This window comes from Cyclopterus lumpus, chromosome 5 (assembly GCF_009769545.1).
Source record: "Cyclopterus lumpus isolate fCycLum1 chromosome 5, fCycLum1.pri, whole genome shotgun sequence".
NCBI classification, from domain to species: domain Eukaryota; kingdom Metazoa; phylum Chordata; class Actinopteri; order Perciformes; family Cyclopteridae; genus Cyclopterus; species Cyclopterus lumpus.
The window spans coordinates 2,200,001-2,210,270 of record NC_046970.1 but is presented as its reverse complement, the minus strand read 5'-3'; the positions used below and the strand labels follow the sequence as shown (position 1 = coordinate 2,210,270).

The 10,270-nt window shown below is 48.1% G+C and overlaps 1 protein-coding gene across 3 annotated transcripts; it reads left to right on the top strand.

Moving 5' to 3' along the window:
• On the top strand, window positions 1-8,969 carry eif4ba (eukaryotic translation initiation factor 4Ba). 3 transcript variants are annotated; one of them, XM_034532782.1, is made up of 15 exons: window positions 1-123; window positions 1,764-1,904; window positions 2,871-3,070; window positions 4,275-4,391; window positions 4,518-4,572; window positions 4,672-4,818; window positions 5,384-5,515; window positions 5,715-5,924; window positions 6,035-6,338; window positions 6,449-6,537; window positions 6,720-6,981; window positions 7,070-7,107; window positions 7,781-7,922; window positions 8,272-8,344; window positions 8,549-8,969. In XM_034532782.1, exons 1-15 carry the CDS (start codon window positions 111-113, stop codon window positions 8,615-8,617), a joined length of 1,992 nt encoding a protein of 663 aa, XP_034388673.1. In that variant the 5' UTR covers window positions 1-110; the 3' UTR covers window positions 8,618-8,969. The 3 variants fall into 3 exon arrangements, with proteins under 3 accessions (XP_034388673.1, XP_034388674.1, XP_034388676.1); XM_034532783.1 differs by lacking the exon at window positions 7,781-7,922; XM_034532785.1 differs by lacking the exons at window positions 7,781-7,922; window positions 8,272-8,344 and having other exon boundaries at window positions 2-123.
• The last annotated feature ends 1,301 nt before the right edge of the window (window positions 8,970-10,270 follow it).

Here is a 10,270-nt window from a genome sequence, read left to right as displayed (position 1 = left end):
CGACAAGGGCGGAGACGTGGCCCGTGAACGGCGATGACGCCGGTGCGCGCTCCCGACAATAAACCTCTGACGCCTTCATCCGGGAACTTCAACGAACTCGTTCTCCCAACATGGCGGCGTCAGGTGAGGCTTATGAGGTTGAACGCTCCCGGTCTGTCGGGTGGGATTTCAGGGGCTTTATACCGCGACACGGCTACACACGGTCGGTCTAGAGGCCGTTAAAGTCTCGTCTCGTTGATTCGCGTCGTTGCCCCGCACGTTTAAATCGGTCCGTCGGTTGTTTTGGCCCCCGGTAACGAGCTGACGTTTTCCCCCCCGAATGTTACCGATTACATGTGGTGTGTTTCCCCTCACCAAGTCGCTTCGATGTTTAGCTCCACGCCGCTTTCGGATGCGTCGGCCGTCGCGTGACATGTTGTGAAACGCCGCTAACTGCGTGCACGTTGCATGCCGGTGGCGGAGCTCGCCGTGGCGCTCTCGCGGAGCAGAGAAACGCATCGGCGGGGCGCGAGCGCGTTTCCCGTGGAGGAGGAGTTGGGGCCGAGCGGTCCCTCTTCCCCCCACGTGTGCAGCCTAGCTTCCCCACCCGGGTGTCGGTGCTAGCCGTGTTTAGGGGGGCAGCCGGGCCCGTTCGGGGTCGACTACTTTTCATCCGGGGCGGCGTCGCAAACTTTGCGCGGTCCCACCTCGAGCGGGTCCAGCAGCCACGAAGATGGCGCACTTGGATCCTGGCGCCGCGACGTGCGCTAGGCCCTAAAAAACCTAGCCTGCTAAACGAGGGGGCACTCCGCTCGTCAGCACTCCCTTCGCGCAGAGACGTGCGGACAAAAGCGATCTGCGTGCGAGGCGAACCACACGGCGTGCGTGTGCGCGTGCGTGTTCTGCTAACTGTTATGCTCCTGTCGGTGCGGCCAAAAAGTTAAACGTTACGCAGCTCCTGTAATGCTCGTGGCTCCGCAGCGAGGGGCGCTACAATAAGCTATTGATCAGTCGGGAGGGTTAACGGTTCCAGTCCGAGGGGGGCCGAGCCGTGGAGGCCGGTCCGGCCCGCTACGTGTAAACAATGACGTCGCATTATCTCCTGTATGTGTGCAGGTTTTGTCACGATGTGTGTGTAAAGAATGCCCTGACAGCTGGGATTTTCACAATAAAGCTCACAGCTAGCTTTTGTCGCTCCCTTTTTTTTTTTTTTTTTTCACTCTTCTGCTTCAGACCAAAACAAGCCAGACCTGCTCTGAGTCGAGCTGTGTGTGGATCCCCCATGCAACTGTTTGCTCTTCAAATACACACCATGCAGGACTAGAGGTGTATTAAAAAAACGCACACACAAAATGCAGCAAACATGGGATCTAGTGGGTCGAATGTGTTATTGATCCTTGCTGCACTCTTGGGGCTAAACCAACAGAGACGAGCAGACCGCTCCCCGTGTTTACTTTCCAACAGGAGCGACGCACACAAACCTAGACACGTGTTGTGTTGCCGTTTCAACGATTTTAATCTCGCAGCATTTGGTAATATTTCATTGAGTTGTGCAAAACGATGTCTAATACGAGCCAGTCCCTGTTTTGAGACTGTAATCCACATGAATTTACCATTTTTAACCATCTGTAAGTTTCCAAATGTATGGGGTACAATTTATTAATTTAAATCCTACAAGGCTTTTAAAGACTTCCTTGACGTATATCAGTATAGACAACCGACATCTGGGCATGCATATTTCTTCTGTGGCTGACTCGTGTGCTCATTGTTCATCTCCCCTTTAGCTAAGAAGAAGAACAAGAAGGGCAAGACCCTCACTCTGACTGACTTCCTGGCAGAGGACAAGGGAACCAGCAACGCGCCCCCCAGCTACCCGGCTAAGTCCACCAGCTGGGCCGATGAAACCGACGACCTCGACGGAGATGGTGAGTGCGCACGGCGAGATTTTCATCTCGCAAACCTGGGATCCGTCTCGCGTCTTCCCATCTAACGAGAGAAGAAAGCCAGATCAATATCAGACTGCAGTCACTGGCTGAAATATGATGTGGCGCTGCAGAGCGTTATTGGTCTTTTTTCTTTATAAGTCTTTTTTAGATGTACAGCAGTAAGAAAAGGTCACGCTCGGGCAAGTTATTAGTTAGTAATCAAATTAATTATATACGCAGCTATAACCATTAATATATTGTTAAATTATCAAAGAAAGAAATCCAATACTTTTAGATGACAACATAACTTCTTCTTAGACTTCAATCTTTACATTTTAAAGACTTAGAAATGAGGTTGGACACGTAAACTTACCACTGAACTGTTTTTCTAGTGTTTTGAAAGAATCCACTAACTCTTATAAAGATTTAACTCATCATTAATACTTGGGGTTGTTCGAGTACATTAGTTCATCTTACTACAATCTCTCATGGATGAACTGTTGTTCCCTGGATGGAGATTCTTGTGCACCCTTCCTCATGTTCCTTTGTGGCTTAGATGACATTTTTATATTTATTTTGCATAATGCAAATGTTTTAATCCATGTGCTGCATTATTCTCCAAAAAGCCAGATGGCATACAAACAAAATGAAGTGAAGAATCAAAAAGAGGAGTGTAATCCATAGATGACCCGACAGACTGCATGAACTAACCTCCACAACGCAATCGCAATGATATGTAAACTAATATCTCATATTCATGAACTATTTCATTGCCTTTTGGACAAGTATTGTGTGCATTATAAAGAAACCAAGGTTGAATATCCTTGGGAAATATTCACTCAAATGCACCGTGCGTGTATCGAGATTCATCGTTGTGTCAAAGATTTTAAAAAACAACCCCTGTGTTGTTGGTCAGGAGCTGACGGTACGTCTTCTATTTGTTTTAAAATGTCGTCTCTCCTCCAGTTTCGACCTCGTGGCACACGGAGGAGGACCGGACCCCGGGCATCGACCGGTCCGTCCTGCCCACAGCACCTCGCTCGGCCCGCGAGCCCAATGTCGACCGGTCCCGACTGCCCCGCAGCCCACCTTACACGGCCTTCCTGGGCAACCTGCCCTATGATGTCACTGAGGACTCCATCAAAGACTTCTTCCGCGGCTTGGCAGTAAGTGCAGCACACACAACACACAGGGAACAAATAATGGGCTGAACAGCCCGTCAAACTAGTTTAGTTTTGTCCAGATTTAATTACATCTGTAATTTAAATATTTATCTCAAGTATTTTTGTCCTCGGTGTCTTGACTGCTGTCAACACTGTGCAGGTCATACACGTCTACCTCTTAACGATGGTTGTGTTGGACGTACAGCAGCAGGCTCGCGATATTCTACTCTGATAATCTGCTATAAACACCGTGTTGCTTATTATGCTTTGTGTCTTTAGTTGTCGTCATTATTAATGTTTATACAACCGACGTGTATACGATTGCATTTTCTCAGTTACAAGCAAAAGTCGTGCATTCATTATGTTAAAATGAAAGTACAAAAGTATCAATTGAATTAAAGTAAATGTTATTATGCAGATTGGTCCATTTAAAATAAAATATTTAAATATAATTATTAATGCATTCACTTTCATCACTTTAAATGTTGCTGTTTAAAGGTGGATTTCATTTGAACTACTTTTATTAAGGTACTACTTGATGATCATTATTTATTAGTGTGTGTGTGTGTGTGTGTGTATATATATATATGTATATTTATTTATTTAGTATAGATTATATATGCAAATTAAAATGTATATAGCCTGCCCACAGATCTTCAGGGGATCTGTGGGCGGATCCCCAGAATATATATATTTTAAATAAATGAAAGGGAAATACTCAAGTAAAGTAAAAGCAACTCATCCAAAGTGCATATGTACATTCCATACTGCTAGAACAAGAGCACAAAGTTGATCCAGCTAGCCTCTTAATTTATTAACTAAATTGATAAAACGTGCAACATTTTCTTCTGGGGATCCGGCCCACAGATCCCCAGAAGAGTCTGAGCTCCAAAAATCTTTTCGGCACCGTACTGAAACATAACTGAAGCTACCGAGTGTTTATGCCTCACTCGGGCTTAGAGAATACTGAATTAATGCACGTGTTTGTGCCTTTTAGTACAGGAATGATCAAACGGTCAGATGCAGCATAACTGTACTTTTTATTTTAGGGTAAAGGAAAACATGGCTGACAAACGTTCCAACTGCTTCCCTATTTTTCATTTGCGCTCGGCACCAGGCGTCTCCTCCTATTTGGGTACACGGCACAGTGCTGACCCCAGATCAGTGCATTCTCTGTTTTCATACGTCCTGTCCCCACCCTCTCCAGATCAGTGCGGTGCGCCTGCCTCGAGAGCCCAGTAACCCCGAGAGGCTGAAGGGCTTTGGCTATGCTGAATTTGATGACGTGGACTCCCTCCTGAGGGCCCTGAGTCTCAACGAGGAGGTGAGAAGATGCAACGAGAACCTGGTTTTACACGAGTTGCATTCTTATTTTAACTAACATGACGTTATAGTCCGTTTCTTCTTCTCACACAAATGTAAATGACCACCGACTTGTTCACGCCAACAGAACCTGGGGAACCGAAGGATCCGTGTAGATATTGCAGACCAGTCGAATGATAAAGGTACACGTTGCTCACTACTTCTGGTCCTCGGCTTGGGGATATTTCCTTCTACCTTTTTGTGCTATAATTAAACTTTAATATTTCCTCTTCTCAACCCAGAGAGAGACAATGGCTCCATGGGAGGCCGGGACCGGGGTGGCCGGATGTCGGACTTGGGGCCCGACAAGACGGACACCGACTGGAGGGCTCGACCCAGTTCAGATGCCGACGACGGACCTCCCAAGAGAGAGGAGGCCTTTGGAGAGAGTGAGTCTCCACACCTGATCCCAGGAGGCGTGTGTGTGGGTGTGTGTGTGTGTGTGTAGACCGAAGGGACACGTTTAATAGAATATTATCTAAAACTACGGATGTGACGATACGCACAATTCACAATGTACCTCGATTCTTGGGTCATGGTTCGGTATAATTTTGGTACAGTAAGGAAAACAAAGAAAATGCATAAAACGTTTTTTAAAAAAAAAATTATTAACAGTTGCTCTGATTGTAACAATAAATGCACCATATTGTCAATAAAAATACACATAGAAAGAAGACGGGACAGAAATATCTGGAATGTAAATGTCTATAGGACTAAAACGCTCACAGCAGAACCGTGTGCTTTAAATCTGGATAAACTGACCTGAACTTCCTGTTCGGTACGCGCACAACGTTTCTATAACTTAGTTAAACCGAGCAACTATTTGAAAGTTTCCAAATTCACTCGGAAAATTGAGTTTGCTTCAGGGTCGTAATAACCGCTTTTATATAAAAGTGTATATATGTTTGCAAAGTGTTGGACTAACCAGGCTCGTCGTGGTTATTCTTCTTGCAGGATCACGGGATCGCTTTGAGTCGGACCGTTTTAAAGACGGACCGCGGCGGGACAACGACCGCTTTGATTCGGGACGAGACCGCTTCCGAGATCGCTATGACGACCGGGACCGCAGAGACTTCGATCGAGGAGGTTCGTCTCGTGTGCTCTTTGGCTTCCTGGTCATGAAGTCCACAAAATGGCTTTTGACACGCCCCCTTCCTAATTTAGTCATTTGCTAACATGACACGCCCCCTTCCTCTGCTGCAACCGTTGTCGTCCATTCATGCCGGATCGGACGTCACTCACGTTGGGGTCCAATCAGCTGATTTCTACCCTGCCGTCCTTCTAGGTTTTGACTCCGGAGCAGGAGGTGCAGGAGGTCGCCGGGCCTTCGGCACCGGCTACCGCCGCGATTATGATGACACTCGAAGCAGCAGCGACCGTTACGGGGGAGACCGGGACCGGGATCGCTACGGGGGCGACCGCGGGGGCGACCGCGGGGGCGACCGCGGTGGCGACCGCGAGGAGCGGTACGAGAAGAGGGAGGACAAGAATGATGGTGAGAGCTCCACATGCAAAACCACTTCCCTCAGAATCGATAATTACATTCCGGTTCTTCTTATATTTACAACACATATTAATATGATCCCCCCCCCCCTGTTTTCACAGCATCTTCTGTGCAGAGACCCAAGTTGGTTCTTAAGCCCCGTAGTATGCCCAAGGACGAGGAACGTAGCAGCGGCGGTGGAGGCGGAGGAGGTGGTGGAGGTGGAGGAGGTGGTGGTGGTACTTCCCAAGCTGCACCTCCGAGCTCCGGCAGCAGGACCTCGTCCATCTTCGGTAACGCCAAGCCAGTGGACACAGCGGCCAAGGAGAGGGAGGTGGAGGAGAGGCTGAAGAAGGAGGAGGAGAGGCTGCAGAGGCAGCTGGAGGATGACAAAGGCCGGGGACCCGACAGAAAGATGAGAGACAGGTCAGAGGAGGAGATGATGATGACTCCTCAATTTGTGATAGATTAGGAGTTTGTTATTTATGATTAAATATATTTCACCTTTTTTCTTTGTTTAAATGTTTTGTTTTCAGGGACCCGAGCTGGCGCACTGAAGAACCTCATACTCAGCGTTCTCGCACAGGAAGTGAGTCTTCACAGCATGAAAGTTCTTCTGGAAGAGGTGAGCTTTAATTCTGATGCCTCCACAAATGTGGTTTCTCTTTCCACGCCTGGAGGGGCCGTGTTGGGCTTCTCGGTGGCCGCGCGGCCCATTTACTTCAGTACCTTTTTTTTATTGCGTCTAAAGAATGCTGCCATCGAGTGGTTGAACGTAATATTGTTCAACTCCTCTTCCTCCGCCAGGCTCCCGGTGTCGAGATAGCGAGCGCTCTGGAGAGAATGAGGTTTTCAGTGGGAGAGAAGGGGAGCCCTCCTCCCCCGGGACCTCACCGCTGCCCCCCCCTACCAGCTGCTCCAAGGAGCCGCTGAAGGTGGTGCCCGCACCTCCTCCGAAGGAGAACGTCTGGGCCAAGAGAAGTGCGGCCAGCACGGGCTCCAGCGAGGGAGACGCGCGGCCTCCGGCCTCTCCCGTCTCCCCAGGTGGTTCAGCTCCTCCCAAGCTCAGGTGAGTCCTCAAATGAGACCGAAGCGGCAGTTTCAAAAGCTTTCACTTCTCTGTGCCTTTCCCCTGATTGTTCTTTCTTTCTCTTCAGCGCCCCAAGTTCTGCAGATGAAGGCGAATCTGGAAAAGGTAAGAGCTCCTGATGAGTGGGAGACAAACACAATGGAGCTGACGAAGGAACCGTTTTGTAACCACTTCCTATGTGGTGACGGCTCGTTGTTGACCTCTTATTCAGCAGTTTCTGAAAACCTTTATTTTATGTAAATCATTGATGCTGAAATGTAAATAGTTTCAAAGAAAAGGAAATTACGGTTTGCATGAAAACTGATCTTCCAGTTTGTGCAGTAAAGTCCGTAAAAGGTCAAACTTCCCACAGACGAGTCCGGTCCTTGTTGTGCACAAGAAGGTGGTCTTCTTTCAGGGAGGTGGTCTTCTATCAGGGAGGTGGTCTTCTATCCTGACTGGAGGAGGTCATGAACCTAACTTTAGTTTTATTCCTTGGGGAGCACTGAAATGAGTCTCATTAGTCTGCATTGTATGCACCACGATACTGATTGGAGAAAGAAAATACATATCTGGTTCAGACCAATGTAAAAACACCTCCATCAGTGTAGGGCTTGTTTTGGAAACCTTTGGCACAGCTTTCCAGCCATTATGAAATATAAATGAAATGAGTTTCAGCCGCTGCGCTCCATCAGTGGCTTCAACCCAGTGGCTTCAACCCAGTGGCTCCTCTCAGCGTGGTCTACTGCATGACGGCCAACGGCCTCCCTTCACTCACCTGTCTGGATTCTCCTTTAAGATGAGAACAAGGCTGACGGTATGCGTCGAGACCGGGGGGCACGAGGGGGTCCCGGAGCAGGGCGGGGCCGAGGAGGGGGTCCCGGAGCAGGGCGGGGCCGAGGAGAGGGGCCCGACAGAGACCGGAGAAAGGAGGCAGACAGGTCAGCCATCCGAAGCCTGCCGCTCGGAAGTTGTTAGACGGGGAGAAGGCTTACTGGGCATCTGTAAAGAATGGCCTCTGCTCCGCTTCACCTCTGCTGATGCTTTGAATGATTAGTGATCTCCTCCAGAGATCCACAGGATGGAGCTCAGGAGGTGATCAAGTCTAGCGCTAAAACGTCAATTCTGCTGGAGGCTTTGCTTCTGTAAATGAGAACTGAGCACCGTGTGAACTGGGAGCAGCTTTCAGATGCTGAGCAGGAGCCGCTTGAGCTCCTCTAGTTTGTCTTCTAGCCGTTTGTTTGAGGATTCACGGCACTGATGTTAACCTCAGTGTTGCTCTGATTGTAGAAAGGATAACAGAAGAGACCGAGACTCCAGACCACCCCCAGAGCCAAAGAAATTTGAAGGACCCCCAGCCCCTGTAAGTCCTTCTGCCCAGGATGAGACTCCATTAAAGGGTTTCCCTCAAGCCTCCAGTTGTTTCACCAGTGCTCCCCGTACATGCTAGGTTTATTCCCAGTGCCCCCCCCCCCCCCTAAAGTTGACCTCTAGTCTCTTGCATACGCTCCTTTGTTCAGCATCCCAAAAGCCAACTGTACTGATCCAGGCTCTGTTTCGCCTGCAGAAGTTCAGCTCAGCCAGTAAGTACGCCGCTCTGCTGCTGGCCGGAGACGACGCAGAGGACGTAGACTAGAGAGAAGAAGACGACGAGACACGGCCCGAAGGCGCAAGAAGAAGAAGAAGAAGAAGAAGAAGAGGAGACGACGACGACCGCGGGAAAAAATAATCTCACATAGCTTATGAAAAAAAAAACTCCTCACATGGAAGAGGCTCCTGGGAGGACATCACTCCCTCCTTCCTTTCCTCCTACAAATCTTTTTTCTTTAAAAAACTCCCCCCCCCCCCCCTTCAGGACTATTCAGCTTCTTAAGAATAGTCGCATACTGGACTTGTTTTAAATGGAAAAGAAGTAGCCGACACATGAAAAAGTGATGGAATAACATTGAATTAATTGTAATAAATAAATGGAAAAAGTGGGGAAGAAATGAATTTGTATATTTGTGGATCACAGACGTGGTGAGGTTGGATGATGTGGGAACCTGTTTTCCCAATATAACTATGAATTGGCGTGAACCCCTCGATCAAATGTATTCATATTGTACGGCTTTTAATCGCAAGTAAATTATTAGTTAGAGTTTATTTTAAATCTGATCGCCTCAATCAAACTTTAGAAGATCCCGTCTTCCACTACTAGAGCGTGTCATGTGTGCAGCAGCATGTAGCATTGAGGCTAAAGGACTCGCATGTTGAAGGGAAACACCTTTATCCTCCCATCAAAACCAGTAAAGGCTCTTTAATGGTTGCTGTCAGCCGTCTCCACCAGTCTGCAGCTGTCTTCAGTAATTCACTCGTTCAAGAGAGCAACACTAATATTTGGGGAAAAGTCTGGAGTTGCCTGTGTGAGGATTTCCATGAACATGTCTTCCAATTTGCAATAAATTGGGGTCATTGTGTGCTTTCAAATAGTATGTGGTTATTTCTTATGTATGCATTACTGTGTGTGGGGGGGCAACACCTGTCACTTTAAATGAAGCATCAAACGCGTCATGTTGACGCGCAGCAACAACAACGTGTTTGTCTGCTTTGTGTGGTCTGAGGAACCCGGTTCCAGTGTTTCTTCAGACCAGACCCCCCTGCTGGGGTCCGGGCTCCGGGCGGCAGCTGGTTGGGGTCCTGCTGAGCTTCACAGGGGGACCCCCCCCCCCCCACCAGGAGCCCCTCTTCAGCATACCAGTGCCTGGCAGTGGGAATGATGACTGGTAGCATTATTAAATAAGCTGGTCACAGAGCTGCTGATGGAGACTCGTTTAACACGTCGCGTGACGCTTCTTTTAAAGAAAGAAAGGCTCTGAAAAGGGAAACGAGTCAGATTCAAAGTGCTGAAGTAAAAGGAAGAAAACACATTAATTTAATGCACTTCATGCTTATTGTGAAATTGTTACTTTACATATAAACATGACAAAAGTTATCGGCTTCACTTTTACCGGCAATAACATGGAACGATTGCTCATCATTTTTATTATTATATCCTCATTATGACCTTGAGCTGCTGTAACTGATGTTCCCCGTGAGGATGAATGAAATACCCCCCCCCCCCCCCCCCCCATATGTATCTATTTCACACATTAATGCTATTTTTACATGGTAGTAAATCTACTACTGACCTCGAACAGATCTGAAGTCTTCTCTACTGCGTATTGGTGAAGAGAGAACTGGAGGTTTTGGGTATATGGTGTAACCCCCCCCCCCCCCCCCCCAGCAGCTGGTCCACAGGAGGGTCCCACCT